The following is a 25,766-nucleotide window of genomic DNA, read 5'->3' as shown; positions in this document are numbered from 1 at the left end:
GTCTGTTTTCAGTATCTCGCTGACCTTCCACAATTTAATAGCCCTGTACTAAAAGACTGGTGGTTATAAAATAAATAACCACTTTTACTGGAAGATTTGGTGGAATTAATTGTTGCTTTGAGATTTGTCGTTTCACAAGCGGATTGAATAGTAATCATGAAATTGCAAGGTAGTTGAGAGGCTTAGGAGCCAGGGGTGAGCTTTATCTGGAACCACTCCTGGGGCTGGATAGGTAGTGACAGAGTGAAGTAATACAGTCATGTCAGCATTTGTCTGGAACTTGGGGTTGATTTTTACCGAAATCATTAGAAGATTGCCAGGAGAGAGGAATAAGGTGCCATATGCAGGAATACAATGCACAGATATAAGGTACGAGTATGCTGGATTAAAATATGAAGACTCCAGAACAGGGCAGAGTTGTTTATTAAGATTGGTTAATGAAAATAGCTTTTGGTGATGTCTAACCCCATCAGTGTGATCCTGGCTAAGGTGCTTCTTTTGTCTTGCCTAGTTCTTTCTTCCCCTGCGATAAATGAGCTGATTTCCTCCATGTGCTTTTTGTGTGATAGTATATGGCAAGCTGTCCTGAGAGCTTGGAAAAGTCATCTTTTAGAACTAAGTTTCTAGAATCTCATTGTTTGAGATGTTCTGGGAGTTCTAGTCCAAAAAGTAACACTTCAGAGTGTTGGGTGTCTCTAGGTACCCACAACTCCAGAGGGATTGGAGCACATTTTTGCTGCTGCTGCTATTTGGCTAAATAAGCTGAAGCCCTTTTCTCCACGACCACTGGGAATAAGGATATATTTGCACAGGACTTTCTAGGATCCTTAAACAATGTGGATGTCACATGCTATCAAGTTGGAACTGACATAGAGATTCTGTTTATTTGTTTGTTGGTCTGTTTCATTTTTATACCACCCATCTGGCCAAGGCCATTTGGGAAGTTTACAACAAAGATACATAGCAACATAATTAAGATAATGATTCAACCTAACAGAAAATAAAAATAATAAGGTACAAGTAAACAATGCAGTCAGAATGCATTAAAATATATTTACATAAATATTTAATACGGCTTTCAAGGTAAGTGAGATATTTAAGGAGTGGTTTTGCTAGTTCCACTCCCCCAGTGAGTTTCCATGGCTGAGCAGGATTCAAACCCTGTCCTCCAGAGTCCTACTCCATCACTCTAGCCACTACACCTCACTAGGAATCCTTAAACAGTAGTTTCTCTCAAAGCTGCAGTTGCAAGGAAGTTACTCATAGGAAAAATCTTGAAAGAGGAAAGGCCGTCACTCACTATTCTGAATGATAACCTTGTGTATTGATAGCCCTGAGCTAGGGGAGGGCAGTAAATGGTGAGTTAAAGCACTCTTCCATAACCATAAGTCTCCTGTTTAGATTCAGATAGTTTTGATGGTTTTGTGAGAGATATTTCTGGCATTCATAGGCTAGAGAACATGATGGGAGTTAGGAGCCAAGCCAAAAATTATTAACATCTGTGCTGGTCTGGGCCTTGGAATGAATTTCGAAGAGGTTGTTCACCTTTTTTAAAAAAACATTTTACAATGACTTTAGTTTAGAATAGGTGCAACTTCATGGTATAATTGTCATTTGTCTGGCATGTCAGTTGTGTTGTAACAACATAGTGTTAAAATATGTGTTGTGCCTGCTCAGATATTTCTAACACAACCTGACTCAGTACTGACTCGGTGATAAAGATAAGGGCAGAGATACTGTGGATTGTGAGCTGGAACATGTGTGTGTTGGTTTCTTATTGGGTGCATTTCAGCGAGAGCAGGGATTCTCAGAACGGTGGTACAATCAAGTACCTATGTACTCTTGAAAAAACAAATTCAATCATGTCTGATTCTACAAGCTGAATACATTTATAAACATATAAACTTAAGCTCATCATCAGCCGTGCTTCAGGTTAGGCATAGGACAGCAGTGGGGAACAACATTTGTATCAGCTCTAGCAAGCAGCATGCATGGTAGGGGATGATAGATGTTCTACTCTCGGAGAACACATCCTTTGTGTGCAAAAGATCTTAGGTTCAGTCTCAGTTTAAACTGTGGACAAGGTTAATGGGGCACAATTCTGCTGTAGATGCTACGAGCCACTGTCAGTCAAAGCAGATGTCACTAGACTAGGTGGTCACATAGTCTGAAGTGTAAGGCAGCTTCTTAACTTTCTCATCTGATCGTGTCCCTTCACTGTTCTGTAATCTCACCCACCCTATGCTACAGCAGGAGTGCTCTTCAAGTGGTGAGCCAGTTGATCCACCCAAGCCACACAGCCCAGAAAAGCCCCAGCAGCAGCAGCAGCTGCTGCCGCCACTGTCACTGCTGCCACCACTGGAGTTGAAGAACAAACCAGAGGGGAGTGGTTTTACTCTGGCCCAGGGAACCATCGAGGATCACCGCACGCCAGCACCACCTGTCAAGCAGGAGCCAGAGGCCCCTTGCTGCCCCACCCCACCCATCCATGTTCTGGCGAAGGTGAGTGAGAAAATTCTTTGTTCTTGCCACGTTATGACCTTAACTGCCCCAAGAGTTGTTTCGAAACAAAGAATATTGTCTTTTCTTGTTCTTTTTTGTCTCTAACTGGCACACAAATAAGTAGTCACAAAATATAAACATATAAGAAAGACTGCTAGCAATTAAAATAGTTATGTTAATCACATAAAAGCAGCAGTAACAAAGCTAAAATTTCACCCAGAGGCTTCCTGAAATGGAAGAGCCTTGACCAGTCTTCAGAAAATTATAAATGGTGAACATCCCTGGCAACCTTGAGAAGGAAGTTGCAAAAAGATGCCTGCCAGCATGCAGAAAGCTCTGCTTCTCTCTGAATTTTCCAAGGCCATGACTCTCAGACTAGGTTCTTGATTAATTTCACCCCAATCTCCTACCATGTGCTTCTGGTCACACAGGCTTCCGCCAGATTGTTGTATGTCTAACGGCCTGGTACATTTGACAGCAAATATTTTCTGAAAATCAGAAAATCCTGAAGATGGCATGACATAGTCTTGCCTCCTTTAGAAGAACAGAAATTGACAATTACAGTCAAGGCCTCCAATCCCATATCAAAAGCACCTTTTATCCACTTATTCAGCCTCCCATGTTATTTGAATATACAGTGGTGCCTCGCTTAACGAGCGCACCGTATAACGACGAAATCGCATAGCGATTAGGCTTTTACAATTGCTAATGCGATCGCATACCGATGGCCCCTATGGGCGAAACTCACATAGCGAAGATCAGTAAGCGTTTCGCTTACTGATCTTCGCTTTGTGACGCCCGGCGATCAGCTGTTCGGCGGCTCCAAAATGGCCGCCGGAAGCCCTGAAATGGCCGCGTGCAGCGTTTTCATGCCCTCCCCTCACTTACCGGAGGCGCGAAAATGGCTGCCGGCTATGGGAAAACTTCGCTGAACGGTGAGTTTTGGAGCCTATTGGAATGCATTAAACTAAGTTTAATGCGTTCCAATGGCTTTCCCCGTTCCGTACAGCAATGTTTTCACATAGCGAGGGTTAATCCGGAATGGATTAACCTCGCTATGCGAGGCACCACTGTAAATAATTTGAATGTAAATAATATGGGGAAAAGGTCACAAAGACACCCCCTTTCCACGAGACTTTCCCTTGTGCAATGGGTTAAGGCCACGATCCACTCAATTTCACCTAGGTTGCTGCTGATTCAGTATAACTAGGTACAAGCAGTAGGGCACACTTTCAGAGACCTGAGGGGCTGTTGCATTGAAAGATGGAGTGAGCTCCTTTTCTGTTGTTTCAAGGAATAGGACTTGGAATAATTAAATCTAAGTTTCCAGAAGGGAGATTCCAGCTAAACAGTGGAAACAAGTTCCTGACAGTCGACATTGTTCAGCAGTGGCAAGGAACTACACCAGAAGATGGTGCGTTCCACTTCCATTCCGACTTTGCAATTATTTTATTCTGTGATTCCATGTCTGCCTTACAGGAGGCAGTTCCCTGGCTTCTTCATATTCACATTTGTACAAAGTTGGAAGCATTTGAGGATTTACTTCCTCCTCCTTTGTGGGTTCTGATGTTTTTGTCTAACTTGATTTGTAGGAATCGGACACCAGGTTACCTGCTGTCAACCTCCTTATTGCCACCTCTCCCAAAATCAAACAGGACCATGTAGAACCAGGTGGGGACCGTCGACCATCCAATGATTCTCCGGTAAGTTACAAACTGTGTTGCATCTTCCTCCCACCTTGACTTTGAAGATCCTGCTCTTGGCTCACAAAAGCAATACATCTCAGAAGTAGGATGATGGAATTTAACATTATATGACAGGTCCAAACATCCAAAAGTACCGTATTTTTGCTCCATAAGACACACTTTTCCCTTCAAAAAAAGTGAGGTGAAAAGTCTGTGCATCTTATGAAGAAAATACTGTACATTGTGTTTGGTTCGCTCTAGTGGTCAGTCTGATAATTACACCTTTTTTACAATGCTGATCTGGAAGGATGCTGCCTCAAGCTTTCTGGGACTAGACAAAATGGTGGTGGCTTAACAGACCCCCTCCCCCAGTAACTGTATTCATTAGTAGCACTGATACTACAGGACATCCGTAGCAGCCCTGTAGGACCAGTGCTGCTTATTGGACAGCTGGATCACGTGATCAGCCAGATGCTGGGGGAAGCAGGGAGAGAGAGAGGAGAGCTCCACGGAGGAAGACTCGTCCAGGTACCGTAAATAACATAATACAGAAGAATTCCTGGCTGGATTGCTGACTGGTGACATTAAGGGGCATATGAGGCATTGTTGGTGAAAAGTAGGATTTGTTTCAGTCGCTCACTGAGTGAAAGGCTTTTAGTTCTTTTGAGAGTTGTCATACTATTCAAAGCAACCCACTCTAATGGTATCTTAAACCTGAATTTTTGATACTTTACACTGATGTATTGCACCTTGGGGTATCTACTTCACTTCCCTAATGGTGAACATAATTCAAAATGTACTATATAAAGTAATAAACCTCCTCACATGGGACCACTCTGCCTATAGAGATACCACACAACTTTATTACACTGTTTGGTTCAGAATATTTTTTTCCTGTTTTCCTCCTCTAAAAATTAGCTGCATCTTATGCTAAGGTGCGTCTTATGGAGCGAAAAAAAAATGGACAAATTGAAGTGCTAACACGCGGTGTACAGAGTGTTGTACAGATGGTGTGTTCTAAAATATCAATAGTAAATGGTCCCTTGCAAGCAGCCTGATCACCCTTGGCTTCCTTTCCCATAGCTCCACAGCCTGAGCTTCCTTAATGTCGAAGGTTCATTATCAACACTGTTAAGTTGGTGACCTAAGACACATAATGGCTATGTTGCTTAGCATAGTAAGTCACGTAGGGTAGGCCCACTGAATCAGTGGGGACTTGGTGAGTCACCTGTTCCATAAGTTCCATTGATTCAAATGGGCCTACCCCACTTGCGACGTGTTACACTGAAGTAAGTTGCAGCTACACTAGGCCCTTTTGACTCGTTGGAACTTACACAGCAGTTGACTCACCAAATCTCCATTTATTCAGTATGCCTGCTGTAGTAGCAACTTAGTAGACTAGGCAAAGAATTTCAGCCAACATTTAAAAAATAAAGACTGTAGTAAATCTTACCAATTTGTCTTTTTGGGCATTTTGCTTTACCACTTGTACAGTTAGCCACATCCAATAGGTGGCAGGAACAGAAACAGCACATTTTCATTTCATGGATGCTTGCACTTTAGTTCATGTTGAGTGGGCAAAATGTATGGTTCCCTTCAGGTATAAACAAATTCATTTTCTCTCCCCTTCGTCTTTTCGTTCTCTTCTTCCTCCAAATTAAACATTTTTCTATTTATTTATTTAAAATATTTTACCCCACTTTTCTCCTTAAAAAAGGACCCAAGGAGGCTTACGTCCTTGAAAGACAATATTAAACGCTGAAAACAATGAGTAAACAACAGTGGTTTACGTCATTAAAAGACAATATTTAAAGCTAAGAACAGTGAGTATGAAGAGGCAGCTTACAAAATTGGTTTTTCTGACTTTTTCGTGGCCTGCTTTGTCATGTCCTCTTTTCATCTTTGAGGTTGTCCTCTTCACTTTCCAGTCTGCATCTTTAAAACATGACATCCTTCTCTTTGCAAGACCAAATCTGCTTTGCCTAGAATGCTCTTGATGCTTTTTCACGCGCTTGCCAGAAAGCTTGGCAGCTAGTTCAAATCCCAGATTTGTGCCTTCCCTTTCTGAGCCTCCAGTACGGTGCAGCAAGGTGCTCCCTGGATACCAGGAAAGGGCAAAGCTAGCTCTCTAAATGGTGTTGGACGACAACCCCCAGCCTCCTTCTCTGTTGGCTCTGCTCGTTCGGGCTGGTAGGAGTTGTAGTAAAAAAAAGAGTCTGGATGGCCAATCTTTGTCCGTGCCTGGTTTATATGAATCTGCCTGATATTGTCTGTTTTTGGAAGTTAAGCAGGATGTTCAAACAAAAGCAAAGCAAAGTGTGCTACTTATATACCGCCCCATAGCACTTCAAGCACACTCTGGGCGGTTTACAAGTTAATTATGCAGGCTACACATTGCCCCCCCCCCAGCGAGCTGGGTACTCATTTTACTGACCTCAGAAGGATAGAAGGCTGAGTCAACCTTGAGCCGGCTACCTGGGATTGAACCCCAGGTTGTGAGCATACAGTGGGCCCTCGACTTACGAACTTAATCTGTTCTGGGAGGACGATCGTACCTCGGAAAGTTCGTAAGTCGACCTACCACTTCCCATTGAAATGCATGGGAACGGAATTAATCCATTCCAGCATTTCGAAAAAAATACAAAAATAAAAATAAGAGCAAATCCCACGTTGGGACTGCAGAACACACACACACATACAAAAACCCACAGAAACATAACCCCCCAGTCCAAACCCACTCTCCAAAACCCACACAGAAAAGCTTTTAAAAAAAAGACTTACCAGTACGAAGCCTGCCAGTGCTCCGCTGCCTCCACGCGGCCGGGGGCGAGTGGCCAAGCGCCTGGCCAGCTCTAGCCTCCCGGCGCTCCGCTTCTTCCCTCCCTTTGGAGCTTTCAAAGTGCTTCCTCCGATGTCGGGGAAAGCCCTTTGAAACCTCTGAAGGCACCGATCGTGGCGGGGAAGACCCCCAGGGAGGTCTCTCATGGTGGAATGCAAGCCCTGGGAAACCTCCCTAGGGGTCCCCGCCGCCGCCATGATGGGCGGCTTCAGAGCTCAGCCAGCGCAAAGGGGACTCACCATCGGGTGGAAGGAGGGAGCCGTTTTCTCCCCGGCTGGCCGCTTGCTTCCGAAGCCAAAAAGGCAGGGAGAAAGCACGGGAAGTTCGAACTTCCCGCGCTTTCTCCCTGCCTTTTTGGCTTCGGAGGTTTCAGAAGGCTTCCTCCGATGTCGGAGGAAGCCTTTTGAAAGCTCCAAAGGCTGGGAGGAAGGGCAGGAAATCTGAATTTCCCGCCCTTTCTCCCTTCCTTTTGGGTTCGTAACCCGATCCAAGTTCATAAGTAGGGTTTATTACTTGCGATGAGATCGGGTTCGTAACCCGAAAAGTTCGCATCTAGGGCCGTTCGTAAGTCGAGGTCCCACTGTAGTTTTGGCTGCAGTACAGCAGTTTAACCACTGCGCCACGAGGCTCTTCACCAATGTTCACCAACATTTGTTCCACAAAAGGCCTCAGGGGCTATTCCTTCACTAGTTTGGCCTGTGATCTTACAAACAACAGGGAATATTGTGCCAAGGTCCTTGCAGAGATGTTCAAAGGCATTTTCTGGGACGACTGCATTCTTTGAAGTCTAGTCATATGCATTTTTTTACTCAGAAGCTAGTCCCATGTGTTCATTTGAGACTTGTTTTCTAGTAACTATGTTTAGTATTGCAGTCATAGGGCCTGGACCTAGCAGCTACGTTGGCTCTTTGACTTCATTAGCTAATTCATGTGTCAAATGAAAGTGTTATTCACCAAGTGACAGTTTGGCCCTGAAACTCGGGAAAGAAATCTAGTAGAAGTAGATCTTGTTCTCTGGAATGGATTGTACATATATGTTAGAACCCAAAGAAAGGCCAGAGTGGCTTATACCAAACTAAACCTCCTGCCTTTGGTCCTACAGGTGTTAGCAGGGCTCCCCCAAGTTAAGAGGCTACAGGGAACACAGCAGGGTGGAGAAGTGGTGGTTCTAGATGATGAAGAGGATGATGAAGAAGTGGAGCAGCAGCGACAAATCCGGCCTCCAGTGGTGAGTGGTGAAGCTCTTTAGGGCAAATGTATCAACAATTAGAAATCCGTGTTTTTTTCCTCCATGATCAAGATTGGGAGAAGCTGGGTCCGTTTGTCCCATATTCTGGAGATAAGCAAACTGGGGGGGGGGGGCGGGGGGCGGTGTGACAGGCTGGGACTAGTTGAGGCTAGAACAGGTGACAAGTCCAGTGAGAAGAGCAGAAGCTTCAATAGTTTATGATGAGCTCCTTGCCGATAATAAAAGGTTTTTGAGTGAGGTTGCAGCAGGACACCATTATAAAAACCAGTGGAAGTTGCTTTGGTAGGTTCACTCCCATCTGCAAATTTATTACTTAAAACACTTCTGTGCCGAAGTTGATTTCAGAATTTCCAATAACTAATTCAAAAATAATTTTAAAGGGCAGTACTAAAAGCGATAACAGCAGGAAAAAACCAAATTTAAAAAATCACTATGATTTAAAAGCCTAGGAAAACAAAATGGTCTTTTCCTAAAAAGCATTGGAGAATTATCTAGGAGAATTATTTGGGTTGCTTTCTCTTGTCTTCTTGATGCAAGTTATCCATCAGGGCAGTTTCTGTGCCAGGACACAGCTGGAAATGGAAATGGATCCAGACAACCAGTTTCATTGAGAATTCTAAGAACTGCACAGCAGCCATCTGCCTGAGTACTTTGTTCAGAGAGGGGATATTTGTGGATCAATTAGGATTTCTTTAGGAGCTGCCTTACTAGTTACTGCCCTTGAGGCAGACTACTCACCTCCTCAAATAATTAGGTATTGCAAAGAAGGGAAGGTGGTTGAATAAGAGCATGGTAGGCTGCAGTTCTTGAAACCCCTTGTTCCATATCTTTAGGTCACAACAGATGAAATTAATCTCATTTATGAATGACTAGATGTCGTGCTGGGCATTGTCCCAAAGCTGAATGAAATTAGAGTAGCTTCCCTGCCATCTGACCAAAGCCTTTTCTTTTTCCAAAACAACAACAACACAAAAACAGAGAAGTATTGGTTCATGTACTGCATTCCTTTCTTTCCTCTTGACTGCATTATCAATTGCTCTGTCACATGGCCAGACACTGATGCAATATTGGGAGGCTTTTTACTATGGTGGTGTAAATCTAGGGGAAGCGGCAGCCTTTTGAGGGTTACTTTGGGAGAAGGGGTTTTCTGGGTTTTCTGGGAAGTGGCTTATCATGGTCCTTTTTCCTTCAGATTATAGAGAGGGAGCCAGAAAGTAGAAATGAGTCAGTTTTGCCACAGATTTTCCATGTCATATGGTTTGTGTGTTATGAAGGGGAAAGCAGAAGGTATTAAGCTGGCATTCTTCTTTCTCTTCTGCACTAGATAATGGAGATCCTCAGCCTGGGTGGCGTGCAACCTCTGAACCAGTTGGACAGTGTCCTGCGAGAGTTCTTGAATGAGCTGAACGAGATCCCTCTCCCTGCTCATTGGGAAGTGCTGCCTCCCGTGGGTGGCCCTGACCTGCGTCTTGTACAGCGCTCGAAACACTCCACCATGTCAGCAGCGGTCATCCACATCCGCCCAGGCCTTTTCTTCCATGTGGTGGTGCGAGACCTGCCTGTGCCCCCTGGCCATAAACTCTATGCCAGCCACCCTGCCCGCCTCACCACTGTTGATGAGGTGGTGGAACTTATTTGTGACCTGGAGGCTTATCAGCTTTGTTCTGGCTGGCCTGCAGGGTGGCATGCGGGCAGACGGTCTGAGGCCTGTGATGTTCTTGTGTACTCGGGTTGCTGCCCACAGTGCCGCCTAAACCCTTGGCCGTCAGGAAGTGGTACCTGTTAAGAACCAAGCTGGAAGGGGGGATTTGTGATGGGACTCTGCCCTGTGGGGCAATGAAGGGCAGAAGTTTTATTTTGACACTGGAAAAGGCTGGGAAATCTGAAAGGATTATTCCTTGCCATAAATAGCTTTATATATATTTTTCCCTCTTGTTCAATAGCTTGGCACAACAAGTCATAATCCTCTTGTCGTCTGTTGTCTTTGTCATTCACTTTTGTGCTAGACTACTTCTGCAACTGGGCACAGAGAAGAAAATGTCTTTTTAAAGGCAAGTCTCCTGTCTTGCTTTGGCCGTTCCACTTTTCTTCTGCCAGAGTTGCAGCGTGGTCTGTGGCATATCTTGACAATTTGTGGTGATCACCAGCTCCCAGCACTATTAAAACCTCACATGCTTGGCAAAATAGCTCTACATGTTGACAGGAGGGAAATGTGTAGCAGTGGCTTATGTGTCTGTCTGGGCCCTTTGTTGCGTTTTCCTTGCCTGCCCATCCTGCTTATCACTCTCCTGGAGGTTTCTAGGACCACAGTGTGGAAATACCTACACCAAACACAGGAAGGATGAGATTGAAGATTAGGTTTTCTCTTTCCTAAAGATTCCCCTTTCCTTCATTTTCCATCTAAAACTTGACTGGTAGTCCGGGGCATGGTTTTCTTTGTTTTCAAGATTGTTGCGTTTGGATGGTTAATTCTGTCTGAGGACCAGGAAGATTTCTGTTTGTTTGTTTTGAGGAGCTGGGAAGTTGGAACTGAATGTCACTCATGGGGTAAAAGATGGGGGCCACTCAGAATGCTGAAGAATTCTGGCACGTTCCGTTCAGGGAAGTTCTACAGAAGCCATAGCTGTTCTTTACTTGCTAACGTGTGGTTTTGTGTCTTCCTTCAGCGTGAGTGGTGGCTGCAGCACCAGCACCAAATGCTCCTGACCCCTTTCCCTTATGCCTCAAGCAGTCCGTTTACGTTTTTTTTTGTGGGGGCACGTAATTCTTTTCTCTCACAAGAAAAGAATTAATTGTTGAATCAGAACTGGTCTCTATTTTTTTTAATGTATTAAAAATTTTAATGACCACATGCTGCTTTGTTGTCTCTCTCTCTCTCTCTCTTCAGGTCCAGGTATCCTGACCTGTGGGCACAAATAACCCAGAGCCAGAGTCATCAGTTAAATTGTGCAGTTGGGATGATACCCTCGCTCCCTTCCTAACTTGTCTTTCTCACGGTCCCTTGTTATTTAATCCTGTCTGGCTGTGCCTCAGTTCTTCTTTCTGGGTGTATAAGGCACAAGGAAAAGGGGGTTTCTAACACTCACTGGAATAGCAAAGGAAGGTGCCAGGGTAATAAATAAGAATGGAAGAGGCAAAAGTTAACAGTCCTGAAATGAGCTCCCTGTGGAGTAAGGGGAGCGGCAGCTGCTAGACAATTCTAAAAGTGTATTCTGTGTGGAAACTCCCGTGTGCCCTATTCACAAAGTCATCTGTTGTCTTTACACCTTCTAACTTCCTATCCTACTTGAATGTCTCATTAATTCCACTTTTTTCCTACACTTCATCTGATGAACCCACAGGGCCAGGGTATCATTTCTGAGATGGCCTTCCATCCATAGACAACATAACTTCATCTGGAATTATCTATGTGCCTCTAAACATAGTAATTCTTGAACCTTGACTCTTCAGATATTTTTGACCTTAGTTCTACAAGTCCTTGATTATTGGACAGGGCTTCTGGGAATTAAAAGCCCAAAGTAGCTGTAGGGCCCAGATTTTGAGCACCCCTACTCCAAGCCATCCTGTGGGTTATTTTGTTATAACGTTTAATGTGATGTATGATGTATGAACTATTCAAATAGATTTACCAATTGTGGCACACTTTCAGGAAAAAGACTGTAAGCCAACAGTCTGAAGCATTGAAACCTTCTGTCAAGAAGAGATGGTTTAATAAAATACGTATATATCTTCACCTGGTACCAAAAAAGATGAGGAGAAATGTGCTGGAAGAAGAAAACAAGTCCTATTTAGAGACAAATTAGAGCATAAATGAGAACTTTTTGCAAGCTTGGTGGCCAGGTTTGTTCCTCCTTAGAAATTCAGCAAGAGTTGTGTGTAGCTGAAGTAAGAACTCACCATTTTCTGGCAGTGGAGGAGGGTATCTGAGAGTGGATAACCATCTTCTATTCACTCCAGATCATACATTGGTCATCTTTGGAGATGCCTTCCCCTGATGGAGAATGTATCCTCCCAGTTTTCAGTCTTGCCTTAGCTACAGAGTTCAGGTTTTCCAGAGAACTCAACTTCTAGGTCTGAGACATACTGTGAAATAAGGGGACACGAGATTGAGAGGCCTCATGGGAGAATTGAGACTTCTCTGGGGCAGAGAAGAATCTCTTGTCTTTTATCTGCAATTCATGTGAAGGGAATTCCTGCTGAAAAGGTAGTTTGATTGAGACGAACAGATGTGGAATTGGGGAGTAGGCCTTCCATTCCCAGGTGTTCGGCGCAATAGTAGAGAAGGTGGGTGTGCTCATGATGGGCCTATTTGCCTCACCAGAACGTCAAGGTTCAGAAGTACATTGCTCGATGTTCACTCTTGGGAGTATAGAAGTAGATAGTCTGTCCTCCCCATGGTGCTGGGGACTGTGTTGTTCCTTCCCTTTATTTCTTTTGTCTCCAGGGCATTCAGGAAGGTCCAAGCAAAAAGATCAGTGTGAACATTGGTAGCACTTCACTTGCCTCAAGAGACCATGGAGCTCAGATCTCATTAATCTCACGGTAAAATGCCCGTAGCTCTTACCAATTTGACACAACCTGTTATCTCAGGGGTTGATATACCATCTAAATTACACTTGATTACAATTCCATACCAGGAGGTTGAAAGGAGATTGTTCTGGAACAGAGCTGTGTTAGTAAGGTAGTGTTGTCAGATGTAACTCAGGAGCGTTTTGAGAGTGTCAGTGAAACAGAGCAATTCTGTCACAAGGGCAAGATACCATCACTGCTCTGGAAGCCTAGTAAGGTCACCCAAGGCGGAATTCATAGCTGAGAGTAAGATGCCTCCGTCCTCTTCAAAGTAGTTACTGGGCAACAGCGAAAGCTGAAGATGACACTGGCAGAAAGGTAATGGTGGTGACACTCAAGCTAACTTGTAGAACTGTTCAAAGGGGCAATAATAAACGCTTGCTGAATTTTCCTTATGATAAAAACCCTATGATGATTGTTGCTGTTTAGTCGTTTAGTCATGTCCAACTCTTAGAGACCCCATGGACCAGAACACACCAGGCCCTCCTGTCTTCCACTGCCTCCCAGAGTTTGGTCAAATTCATGTTGGTTGCTTCGATGACATTGTCCAACCATCTCATCCTCTGACGTCCCCTTCTCCTCCTGCCCTCACACTTTCCTAACATCAAGGTCTTTTTCCAAAGAGTGTCCTCTTCTCATGAGATGGCCAGAATATTGGAGCCTCAGCTTCAGGATCTGTCCTTCCAGTGAGCACTCAGGGTTGATTTCCTTCAAAATGGATAGGTTTGTTCTCTTTGCAGTCCAGGGGACTCCCAAGAGTCTCCTCCAGCACCACAATTGAAAAGCATCAATTCTTCGGCGGTCAGCTTTTTTTATGCTTCAGCTCCCACTTCCATACATTGCTACTGGAAAAACCATAGCTTTGACTATGCAGATCTTTGTCAGCAAGATGATGTCTCTGCTTTTAAAGATGCTGTCTAGGTTTATCATTGCTTTCCTCCCAAGAAGCAGGCGTCTTTTAATTTTTTGGCTGCTGCCTAGCCAGGGTCCAAGGCAAAGGACTGTTGGGAACTGGGGAAGGGACTAGGGAGATGACTTGTATGATCTATTGAGTAGCCAATAAAACCAGTTAAGATGACAACCCCCCATGGTGCAGTGGTTAAACTGCAGTCTAAGTCAACCTTGAGCCATCAAACTTAAAAATTATAAACTGCCCAGAGAATGCTTTAAGCGCTATGAAGCTCTCTCTGTGTGTGTATGTGTATGTCCTGTAGGAAACGAGTGATAGGTAAAGGTTCCTCTTGACAATTTGTCCAGTCCTGACTCTAGGGGGAGGTGCTCATCCCTGTCTCCAAGCCGTAGAGCCAGTGTTCCTCCGTAGACAGTTTCCGTGGTCACATGGCCAGTGCGACTAGACATGGAACGCCGTTACCTTCCCAGCATCGTGGTACCTGTTTATCTAGTCGCATTTTTATATGCTTTCAAACTGCTAGGTTGGCAAGAGGTGGAACAAGCAATGGGAGCTCACTACGTTGCATGGATTTGAACTGCTGATCTTTCAACTTTGCAGCCCAGAGGTTTTACCGTTTAACCCGCAGCCCCACCATGTCCCTGTAAGTGAGTGATAGAAGTGCATTATTTAATTGTTCTTGAATTTGGCCCACTGGTACAATATTGATCTGACATTGTTGCATGTATATGGGGGCAATGTCAGATGGAAGCATAACAAAAATCCTGGAATCACTTGCCAATGAAGTAACTGTTAGTCTGTCTTAGTGTGCTGGCAAAAGAAAAGGAGAAAAATTAAATACTGCAGTGCTTTAAAGACTAACATTTCAATTTTAGTGTGTGCCCCCATATTGGCACCAGCATCACCATCAAGGGCATCAACAATGTCAGCGGATTGATTTACTTGTTACACCTCTCATGTGATTTATGCCATCTTCTACCATCTTCTACCTTGCTTTCTACAAAGGTCAGACAGGACAACCTCTGTGCAAAAGGGTCAAATCTGACATCAGGAGTTGCGAGACAGAGAAAGAGGTTTCAGCAAACTTCACCCTCCCTGCTGTGGATTTGTTACGTACAGTATTTCAAAGTGTTACAGAAAAATGAAAAGGAATTACAAAGAGTGATTCAAGAGGACTACATAAAAATATTACAGAGCATCTCCAAGGGCCTCAATAGAGATCAAGGGTTCTGAGCATACCACAATTATTGATGACTTTCTGTGATATGGGTATAAAACAGTTGCATGTTTCAATAGATGCTGACCTCTGTCCGATTTTAAAAAAAACCTAGCATCCCTGCGGCACCTTGCCTACAACTAATGGCCTGATCAGGATCTGCTAATTAAAGTAATGAACTATGTAAATAACCACTGTTATTAATTAATTAATTAATTGATTGATTATCTGTATCCTCACCTTATTGTGGGACTCTATAAATACACTGGTCATGTATTTGCACTCCAGGGTCTGAGGAAGCAAAATCCATGAAAGCTCACACTGTTGCTATCCAGACTCACAGTTGTTCACCTTGTAGACTTTTGCTACAAAATTGTTAAGCTCCAAAGCTGTCACGGTGCTCACTGAAGCAACGTTTTATTGTGCAAGTTTATGGGGTGTGGGAGTGATGCCTACCTTGACCATCACACTTGGATATGCACCAGATCAGATCCATGAATCAGTAAATGTCCTAGTAAAAACATCTGGCATTATAGTGACGGTTGGTTGGATTCAAGCCATCTCAAGTATCACATCTCCCTTTACCAGCCGACTCATTTGTTAAGATCATCAGAGGAGGCTTTTCTCTGAATCCCACCACCCTTGTATGTGTGTTTGGTAGGGATACAGGACAGCAACGTCCCTCTTGCTGCTACCAGACTCTGGAACCTCCACAAGAGTCCAGGCTGACCCCATCTTTGCTGTCCTTTTGCAAAGAAATGAAAATCTTTTTCTTCAAGCAGGCTATTCCTGAGTCACTGGCTGTCTAAGAGGTTTTAAAACACAATGGTTTGGATTTTTGCTGCTTTAAAATCTATTTTAGTAAAGCTTTTGCCTAACATTTTAATATAATGTTTACAGTATTTAAGTTTTTAAAAATATTTGAATAATTTACTGTTTTTAGTGCTTAATATTGTCTTGATGTAAGCTGCCTTGGCTCCTTTTTTAAAGGAGAAAAGTGGGATAAATTATTTTAAATAAATAGATTCACTAGAGGTTCATTCATAAAACAGTCACACAATCATGATTGCAGTTATATTTATCTCTTATACAGCACTGAAAGGGAAACAGGGCTCCAAACGTTTCCAAGTTTATTTTTTGCTTTATTAACAATATTAATGGCAGAGCTTAGAAATAATGCACTATAAGCAATGGCTTTATCTGTGTGAGGGGTTCTGTGGCAAAGGATAATGTTGAGATTTCTAAGATGTTATTAACATATAACAGGCAATATCTGCTTATTGCAAAATGTTGTTTCTAACAAGCGACTCATAAAGATTAACAAGGAATGTTTCCAAGCCCTGAGAAAAATACTAGGTCCAAGACAAATAAAAGACTTTTTTTAAAAAAATACAGTATCTTGCATTATTTGATAGCATTTCCTGGCAATCCATCTGCAGATACATTAATAAGACCTTCTAGAATTTCATATTACATTGTGAATATGAATGTCCCTTATTTTTTGTAACCCCTGTTTGCTGTGTAATTCTATTAGGAACATGCTTTTGCAGATAACAAAGTATAAAACACTTATTTCTAAAAAGGAGTAGCTATAGTGATGGATTCAGTCCAGCAAATGTTTAGGCTTTCTCACTGTCCATGACATGCTATAAAACCACAGGGAAAAACTTGATTTTTTTTTTTTTAAAGTCCGGCTTGATCACTTTGCTGACTGAGTCTGCTTAGGAAAACAATGGACTTTTGAAGACCTTCAGAGGAGAGAGAGAGGGGTTCATGAGACCAATGATTGAGAAAAGGGTATTTGTGGGAATGTGAAGACTTCTCAAGAGACACGGTAGAATAGCCTTGCCTGGGAGGTTGGCAAATACAGGTTCTTTGAATCATGAAGCACTGGCTTGTGGGGCATGGCTTTCTGGGAAAGCAGGTTCCTTGTTTGGAATGCTAGATTCTGGAGGACCCTGGGCTGGGTAGGGTGGCTTCAGGAGGCTCCTTGATTGGGATGGAAGGGATTGGAGGCTCCCCGGCTGGTGGAGTGTCTTCAGGAGGCTCCTTGATTGGAATAGTAGGTTTTGGAGGCTCCCTGGCTGGTGGGATGAATTTGGGGGTCTCCTGGATGGAAACAGTAGGTTTGGGAGGCTCCCTGGCTGGTAGGGTGATTTTGGGGGGCTCCTGGATGGAAACAGTAGGTTTGGGAGGCTCCCTGGCTGGTATGGTGATTTTGGGGGGCTCCTGGATAGAAACAGTAGGTTTGGGAGGCTCCCTGGCTGGTGGGAAAACTTTGGGGGTCTCCTGGATGGAAGCAGTAGGTTTTGGAGGCTCCCTGGCTGGTGCTGTGGCTTCAAGGGGCTCCTTAATTGCACTGGTAGGTTGTGGAGGTTGTCTTGCAGGTGCAGTGGCTTCAGGGGGCTCTTTGATGGTGATAGTAGGTTTTGGAGGCTCCCTAGCTAGTGGGGTAGCTTTGGAGGGCTCTCGGACTGAGACAGTAGGCTTTGCAGGTTCCTTGAGTGGTGATGTGCCTTTGGAAAGATCCTTGATTGCAACAGTAGGTTTGGGAGAGTGTCTGGGTGGTAGCATTGTTTCAGGGGGCTCTTTGATGGGCACAGTAGGTTTTTGAGAACCGTTAACTGGTGGGGTGACTTTGGGGAGCTCCTCAATTGCAATAGCAGTTTCTGAAGGATATTTGGCTGGTGGTGTGCCTTGGGGAGGCTCCTTAACCAGGAAAGTAGGTTTTGGAAACCCCATGAGTGGTGGGGTAGTTTCAGAGGGCTTGATTGCAACAGTAGGTTTGGGAGAATGTCTGACTGGTGGCATGGTTTGTTGGGACTCTTCGATTGATTTAACAGGCTTTGCAGGGCTCCTGACTGGTGGAATGGTTGCAGGGGGTCCCTTACCTGCGGTAGTTGTTTTGGGTGGATGCCTGACTGGTGGGGTAGGTTTGGGAAGCTCCTTAACCAACAAGGTTGTTTTGGAAGGCGCAATGTCTGGTGGGATAACTTCAGGGGATTTCTTGATTGCAGCAGTAGCTTTGGGAGGATGCTTCACTGGCATGGTAGCTTTGGAGGCCTCCTTGATCGCGGTAGTAGGCTTTGGAGGCCTTGTGCTGCCTTGTGTAGCTTTGGGGGGCTCCTCAATTGAGACTGTGGGCTTTGCAGGACCTGGAAGTGTGCTATTAGCCTGATGGTCAGCAGGAGGAATTTTTACTGGGGCTGATGCTGCGGTAGTGAATTCTTCAAACTCACAGCCCGTGACATATTGCCTGAGATCGTTTCCCCTGCAGTGTGTCCTCCAGGCTCTCCTGTAACAAGAAATTATCTGTCAAAGTACTGTTAATACATTTGAATCAATACATGCTTGGTTGGAAAAAGTGGGAAAACTGCCTTCTGGAAATGAAACCCTCTTGGCACGTGATGCTATTCTATACACGTAGTACCAGATTCTATGGTTGGAATCAACTTTCTGCCTGTAACTGGGTTGTTCTTCTTTGTTGGATGCCACGTTTAATTCTAGGATCCTTTGGATGTCGCATTTGTCCCCATTTAAGTTCCCTTTCAGGTTTGGATCATATTAGAAATTCCCCCAAGGTGCAGGTGATGTTCCCCTTATTTCAAGTGTTATTTCTTTTTATTTCCCCACACTTTGCACCCCTACTTAAACCTCTGGTTTATTTTTTTCTACCTCTTTTGTTCTAATGTGTGTGTGTGTGTGTGTCTTTTTTTTACTCTGTGATGCTTCCCTCACTGTCTGAAGCGTGTCTTTTCTCCCTTGGTTTTTTAAAAAGATTTTTGTGCTACCCTGGAATTAAACTACTTCCTCTGTCCACCTAAACGAACGGATGGATGGACGGACAGACGGATGTGTGCAAAAACAAACTCAATTCCATTCAGGGTAGTTACAACCTGACCTGTCAGCTCCCTTGGGGGGGGGGATTTATTCTTGTCCTCTCCCTCAGACGGACAGGGACTGGGTGTGAAGGGGAGGTGATTCCAAGCAGAAGTTGGGAAGTGGCATGACAGCCGGCGATGAGAAGATACAACCATCAAGGCAAGCACCAGGTCAGTCAGCAACCGGTCCATTCAACACTTCCCACCCACTTTTAAAGAGTTGAGGAGGAGGTCAAAATATATGAAGGACTGGACATTATCCTTTCCCCTCAGCTTGGCAAGGACCAGGTGGGGGGGTGGAGACCCTTGTAGTCCTCAGCAGCTGCTGGGAAATGCCACTTGCTTGCCTCACTGTTGCTTTTTCTTGAGTGCTTTTTCTTCAGGGTGATGGACCTTCAGCTACAAAGGGAGCAAGAAGCCCCTCTCTCTGCAATTGTGCGAGTCATTTGTTTCTACGGCTGCCGCATGGAAAGGTGGCGGGAGTGGCGTGGGGAGGAACTTGTGGATGCCAGTTCTAATAAACGCTGGAAAAAGAGGCTGTTTTCAGGCCAGCTCAGAACAAAAATGGTCAAAACTAAGTGGCAGAAGTGGAAATCATCTGGAAGGCCTCTGTTACCCTTTTTTGAAGTCCACTAATTAGTAATTGGGGGGGAGGATCTATTGGTTTTTCTCCCTCCCACATTCAGTTTTTTAAAAGCTGAAGTTCTTTCCATCCTGAATAATGAGGAAATGGGTGAATTGTGGTAAATTTTTTCAAACAAATATACAACATTCTCCCACATTTGTATCAGCCCACACTCCAGAGTAACAGCGACACTCAGGATAGAGACAGCCATCTTGTCCCTGTTTACCATGCTCCGAGGCCTTTGCTCTCTTCCGCAACTTGCTTTGCACAGGAGATGTCATCGGCAATGTCTCCATCTTGGAGCGCTGGAGGAGAGAGGATTTGGGTGAGTCGGAAAATGAGATTAAAAATCAGTTGGGGCATTTAATGATGTCAACATGTCATGAGACATGTTAATGAAGAAAAACGATGGCCTGCACTCGCTAATATCTTATTTGGTATTTCTACATGCATGGTGCTCTAACTGCAGAAGCTGCCCTGGGGAATTGGAGGAGGTCTGAGCTGCTGGTGGCCTGACACGTGACTGGCACCTCATCAGGCCACAGGGACAGCTTTCGTAGTTGGAATTCCAGCCATGTAAATATTGGCTAGGATACTTATGGAGCAGGTATTGGGTATTTCTGGAATTGCAAAAAAAAAGTTGACTTTATGGACAACTTTTCCTCTTTATAATACATAAAATTATATAGATAATTCTATAATAATTCCATTATCTGTCAATGATTAAGCATTATTCTTGGCCACTAGAAGGAAGGAAAGGCCCCTGATTCCATCACCCAACCAACCACCCTGTCTGGTGATGTCTTCTAACTGTAGCTTATGTTTGTGCACATGTCTCTTGGATAACAAAAATGTGTGTTGTAGAAACAGGGGGCATCTCTCATTTTTAAAAGTGTTTGCTGAGCTGCAGTTGGTTACCTTCACAACTTAAGTTGCAGTAGTTGCGTGCGTATGGGGTCTTGGAATTGTTGCACCACCAGAGGGAGCTGAGCAAGAAGAGGCCATGGTTGCTGGCCTTTGGCCCCACATTTTGGGCCGAAGTGTCAAAACCGCTGCTGTGGAAAACCAAACAAATCCCTGCAGGCAGAGAAAAGCAGACTAAAATTTAGTGGAAGCAGACGACTCATCTGAATCCCTCTTACAGAGCTGTTAAAACAGCAATGGGAGGAAGTGTAGGGCTGTTTTCCCTGTACAGCTGGACGATATCTCCTGTCATCCCTTGCCATTGGTTATGCTGATGACCATTCCAGATATGGGTGAAATTACCCATCAAATGCAGCATATAATCTTTTACTTAAAAAAATCCATAAAAAACCAGCTTAATAGAGCTCTAAGCTGAACCTTCAAAATTTAAATCACCTGAAAATGCAGTAGATGACAGTGTTATTTATTTATTTAAACTTTTTGTCTAGCTAACCACCCAGAGTAGTGCCCTGAACTAATTCGTTGGTTAAAAAAAATGGAAGAATGAATGAATGAATAAATAAAATTTTAAAAAAAGTAAATTATTCAAATATTAAATTAATAACATGATATTAATGCAAAAGCATTACAAAAATATTCAGAAGCAGAAAAATACAATCCTCTTTATTGTCTCCTAGATTTATTTTAATCTTTTAATTTAATTCTTAAATCATATATTGTTTAATTTATTTTTTAATATTTAACTTGTGTTTTTAAATTGTGTGAATTTCAATGTTGTGAGCTGCTTTGGGTCTCTTGTTGGGAGAAATGCAGCATATAAATAAAACTAATAACAATAGACTGTCACTAAGGGAAAGCTTGTTTGAAGAGAAAGGTCTGCACCTGCTTGTGGAAGGACAGCAAAGATGGGGCCAGCCTGGCCTCCCGTGGGAGTCCAGAGTCTGGGAGCAGTGATAGTGCAGCAATGCTACACTAGATACCTACGTTTTCCACACTTTGGATGCTGCAGTCTGAATAATGTTTACATTTGTGGCCCTCTACTAAATGGTATTGTGCTACACACCATTTGGATATTCCACCTGTGTCAAAAATCTCATGAGACAGCACAGCCACCCACCCATGAAAACCGCATCCATGCGACTATTCTTGGTGTGGGCTTAATTCATTTAACGTTTAGACCTTTTCACAGAGATTTAAATATGCATGCCTTTAGATCTTTATGTAGATTGGCTGTGTAGCTCAGTGGTTTAGGTATTTGGCTGAGAAGCCACAGGTTGGAAGTCCGATTCCCCCCCCCATGCCTCCTGCAAGGAGGGCTGGCCTGAATGGCCTCGGGGCAAGCTGCACAGTCCCAGGAAGCCTCCAGGAGAAGGGAATGGGAAACCACTTCAGAGTGTTCTTTACCTGGAAAACCCTAAAAAGGATTGCGGTAAGTCAGAATTGACTTGATGCCACATGATGATGATGAGGTCTCCATGTGCGTTAAGCCTGGGATTGCTGTTGCAAATGAAACAGTGAGCTGGCTGCAGGCAGACAGAGAGAGAGAGAGAGAGAGAGAGAGAGGCTGAATGAAATGAGAGGTACTTACAGTCTGCTATTGTGGCACCTGCGAACCCCTCCAACCCCTGGTTCCAGAGGGCAGCTATCAAGTTACATCTGTCAATAATGACCCCATTATTCTTTCCTAGGAGGATGAAGAGGAGGAGAACAGCAAACCTGGGGATCCTCATCTCAACAGTGAAAGCTACGCAAGCACAGCCTAGGTCTTTAAACCCTGCAAGGAAGAGGTGGAGCTGTCAAAACTGTCTCACTATAGAATATGTATACTGGTGTCACCTCAACCTCAGAAAATGGCCAAGTTCCCATTACTGAGTCCTGGAACAGCCATGTGCACCTTCAAAGCTGATACAGTCCAATGCTTCGCTGCTTCTCTGTCTGAGCAAGCCAATGGGAGGCTCACAGATGCAAGACTAGGTGACAACTGGCTTGGCAGGGGTACATGTGAAAAGGAGCCAAGGGTCTTAGCAGGCCACAAGCTAAACATGAGTCGAGAGTGTGACATAGGAGGGAAAAAAGCAAATGCAATACTTGGTTGTATGAACAGGAATCTATCTAGTGTTCAGATTGAGGAAAGCAGTGGTACCATTCTATCCTGCTATACTCACCTCGAATATTCTGTCCAGTTCTGGGCACTGCAGTTTAAGGAAGATCTTAGCAAGCTAGAATGTGTCCATAGTGGGATGACCACGATGAGCAATGATCTGGAAACCAAGGATGGTTGCGGGAGATGGGCATGTTTGACATGAAAAAGAGAGGATGGATGGATATGGTAGCCATCTTCAACTATTTGAAGGGCTGTCTTGTGGAAGGTGGAGCAAGCTTGTTTTCCGTAGCTCCAGAAGGTGAGACCCAGACTGATAGATTGAAATGGCAGGAAAGGAAATTTCACCTGAATTCTGGGAAGAAAGTTTTGACTGTAAGAGCTGTTTGACAGTGCAATACATGCCTTCAGTAAGTGGTGAGAGCCTGTTACCCTCTTGTGTTTTCCTCCTGGGTTGTAACTCCTCACCCTATCCACTACCAGACCTGGGCAAATTGCGGTCCTTCAGATGTTCCTGAACTGCAAATCCCAACATTCCTCACTGTGTGGGCTAGGCCCAAATCTCCTCACTATCGGCTGTGTGGGCTAGGAATTATGGGAGTTGCAGTTCAGCAACATCTGGAGGGCCGTATTTTGCTCACCTGCTACACTACACTCTTAGCAATGAGATAGGCAACTTATTTTGCCACCAGGGGCAAAAAATTAGCCAAGTACCTGGCCCTATCCTAAGAATAAAAATACAACAAAAGCAATTATCAGGATCCTGGATCCATTTCAATCTGGATTCAGACCTGGTTATGGGACAGAGGCTGCTTGGGTTGCCTTAGTGAACAACTTACATTAGAAACTAGACAGAGGGAGTGTGTCTCTGTTTGTTCTGCTGCACCTCTCAATGGCATTTGATGCCACTGACCATGGTGTCCTTCTGCATCATCTCTCTGGGATGGGACTCGGAGGCACTGTTTTGCAGTGGCTTTGGTGCTTCTTGGAACAGCGAGCTCAGAAGGTGGTGCTGGGGGATTCCTGTTCAAAGCCTTGACCTTTGACATCTCACAAGGTACGGCCTTGTCTTTCCCCCAACCTCCGCATGCTATTTAATATTTACATGAAACTCCTGGGAGTGGTTGTCTGGAATTATGGAATTTGGTGCCACTAGGATGAGGATGAGATCCAGCCATCTCTGCTTTCCATGTAACTCCAAGGAATCTGTTCCTGTTCTAAACCAGTGTCTATTATGGGTAATGGATTGATGAGGGCAATCAGGGAGGGAAGCTTAATCCAGACAAGGCAGAGGTGCTCCTGGTCAATCAAAAGGCAGATCAGGGAATAGCCATTCTATATGTGTTTGATGGGATTGCTCTGCCCATGAAAAACCAGGGTCGCAGTTGGGGAAGTATCCTTGACTCATGAATGAGTCTGGAGGCCCCGGTTTTGGCAGTGATCAGGAGGGCATTTGCTAGTGCACCAGCTGTGTGTATTCCTTGAAACATCTGATCTGGCTACAGTAACCCATGCCTTAATTGCATGCTATCTGGATTATTAAAAGACACTCTACATGGGGCTGCCTTCCAACATGTCTCAGAAATTTCTGCGGGTACAAAATGGCTTCAGCCAGACTACAGACTGAGGCTGATTACAGGGAGTTTATAACTTCCCTCTTACAGCAGCGACACTGGCTACTGGTCCAGGTCCAAGCCCAAGCCCAATTTCAACGTGCTAGTTATGACCTATAAAGTCCTATAAGGCTTGGGTCCAGGCCATCTGGCCGACTATATCTTCCCATACAACCTTCCTTGTGTCTTAAGGGAGGCCCTTCTCTTGGTCCTTGTATAAAGCAGCTTTGGGCACTTCTGTGTTAAGAGGAAGCAACATGGAATGGGAATGAGTTGCAGCCAGGCTTCCCAGGTGTTTAGCCTTGTGCTACAGGAGTTCTCTGGCCAGATGAGGCAGCCAACTCTGCAGGAGGCAGAACCGAGCCAGTGGACACAAACAATGGCTCTGGGCATCCGTGTTTCTCCCATGTTTCTGCATTGCTTCAGGACAATGGTCCAGGCACAGCTAGGAAGACTGGGAGGCAGGGAGAGGCAGGGTTGGAATCTAGACCAATGGATCTTCTGCCAGCTTAGATGGAGGCTCATTTGTAGACTTAACTCCCTCCTTTCCAGGTTTGACTTGTTTGCCACAGATGTCTAGAGCAGTGGTCCTCAACCTTGGGCCTCCAGATGTTCTTGGACTTCAACTCCCAGAAATCCTGGCCAGCAGAGGTGGTGGTGAAGGCTTCTGGGTGTTGTAGCCCAAGAACATCTGGAGGCCCAAGGTTGGGGACCACAGGTCTAGAGGACCAGCTATACAATCCTTCCTGGTTTCAGGAGATAATGGTGCTGGTATGTTCTATCTCCCCTATTCCTTTCATTTCTTCTTTCCTCACCCTTCCCTTCTTACTGACTCTCCTCTCTCTCTCTCTCTCTCTCTCTCTCTCTGTGTGTCTGTTCTTCCACTGTGTACCTCTTGTTGCTTCCACCAGGTGCTCTGTGTTCCATCCGGGACCTTCTCCTGCAACATAATCTCCCCAAGACTCACAACAAGCAACGATGGGACCAAGACTTTACTTTCGTACTTTAGGTAGTACTTCCAAGAAGTTATGACAATGTTTTATAATTGCAACTACTAGTTATTTAAAGTTTTCTATTTTAAAAAGCCAGAAGCAACATTTAGATTTGCTTCCAGACTAGGAATACGGTTGCTGTCCCTCTTCAACCCTGCCTATAAATATTATATAAAGGAAGGTACTCAAAGGCAGAAAAGCCTCTGAATATCAGTCACTTGTCTTTTGTGGTCTGTCTGGCAACTTCTTGAAGTCATCTGAGCAGCTGCTGTGGGAAACAGGATGTGGGAATAGATAGATCTTTTAGAGCAGGATAGCTTTGTCAGATTCAAAGGAACTTTGTAGTTATTTAGTGGTTTTGTTTCACACTTTAGGGAATTTTGTCTGTTTATTTATAATGTTTATAGCCACCCTGCATCACAAGATCTCAGGGCATGTTACCGAGACGTATAAAACCATTTTAAACATAAGATCTTGTGATGGGGTGAGCTTGGGTGCTCAGAATAGATCTGCCTCCATGTCCCACTGGGTCTCCGTGGGTCCCCTGCCAAGGATATGTGGTAGGCACAAGATGGATCCCTTTTCTTGAATATTATCCTGGACTGGACTCTCCACTGGGGCCAGGAGACTAGAGAAACCCAGAGGGGCCAGAAAGTCAGG

General features: G+C 44.3%; 2 protein-coding genes across 13 annotated transcripts in view; one reads left to right on the top strand and one right to left on the bottom strand.

Annotated features, from left to right (window-relative positions):
* Window positions 1–11,126, top strand: part of LOC110081139 (methyl-CpG-binding domain protein 1) — an 83,722-nt gene extending 72,596 nt beyond the window's left edge. For 11 of the 12 annotated variants that reach the window (XM_020797604.3, XM_072991292.2, XM_072991293.2 and 8 more), the window contains 4 exons: window positions 2,251–2,502; window positions 4,095–4,205; window positions 8,129–8,254; window positions 9,600–11,126. In XM_020797604.3, the coding sequence (XP_020653263.3) occupies window positions 2,251–2,502; window positions 4,095–4,205; window positions 8,129–8,254; window positions 9,600–10,061 (951 nt within the window). In that variant the 3' untranslated portion in view covers window positions 10,062–11,126. The remainder of the gene's footprint in view (window positions 1–2,250; window positions 2,503–4,094; window positions 4,206–8,128; window positions 8,255–9,599) is intronic. The other variant, XM_020797600.3, reaches the window with a different exon arrangement.
* Window positions 10,817–25,625, bottom strand: LOC144586230 (uncharacterized). The gene is made up of 4 exons (XM_078384069.1): window positions 21,989–25,625; window positions 20,395–20,553; window positions 19,708–19,781; window positions 10,817–18,282 (listed from the first exon to the last, which is right to left on the bottom strand). The coding sequence occupies exons 1-4, from the start codon at window positions 22,128–22,130 to the stop codon at window positions 16,912–16,914; spliced, it is 1,746 nt and encodes a 581-aa protein (XP_078240195.1). The 5' UTR covers window positions 22,131–25,625; the 3' UTR covers window positions 10,817–16,911.
* Window positions 25,626–25,766: the final 141 nt, after the last annotated feature.

The sequence above is a fragment of the Pogona vitticeps genome, chromosome 2 (genome assembly GCF_051106095.1).
Source record: "Pogona vitticeps strain Pit_001003342236 chromosome 2, PviZW2.1, whole genome shotgun sequence".
NCBI lineage: Eukaryota > Metazoa > Chordata > Lepidosauria > Squamata > Agamidae > Pogona > Pogona vitticeps.
The sequence above is the reverse complement of the archived record's forward strand: the minus strand, read 5'-3'. Positions and strand labels throughout refer to the sequence as shown.

Coding starts and splice junctions, on each gene's coding strand:
- LOC144586230 (XM_078384069.1), bottom strand. CDS start 22,130: ATGAGGATCCCCAGGTTTGCTGTTCTCCTCCTCTTCATCCTCCTAGGA. Junction 20,554..21,988: donor AGGTGCCACAATAGCAGACT/GTAAGTACCTCT, acceptor CTCTGCCTGCAG/GGATTTGTTTGGTTTTCCAC. Junction 19,782..20,394: donor CTGCAACTTAAGTTGTGAAG/GTAACCAACTGC, acceptor TCTCTCCTCCAG/CGCTCCAAGATGGAGACATT.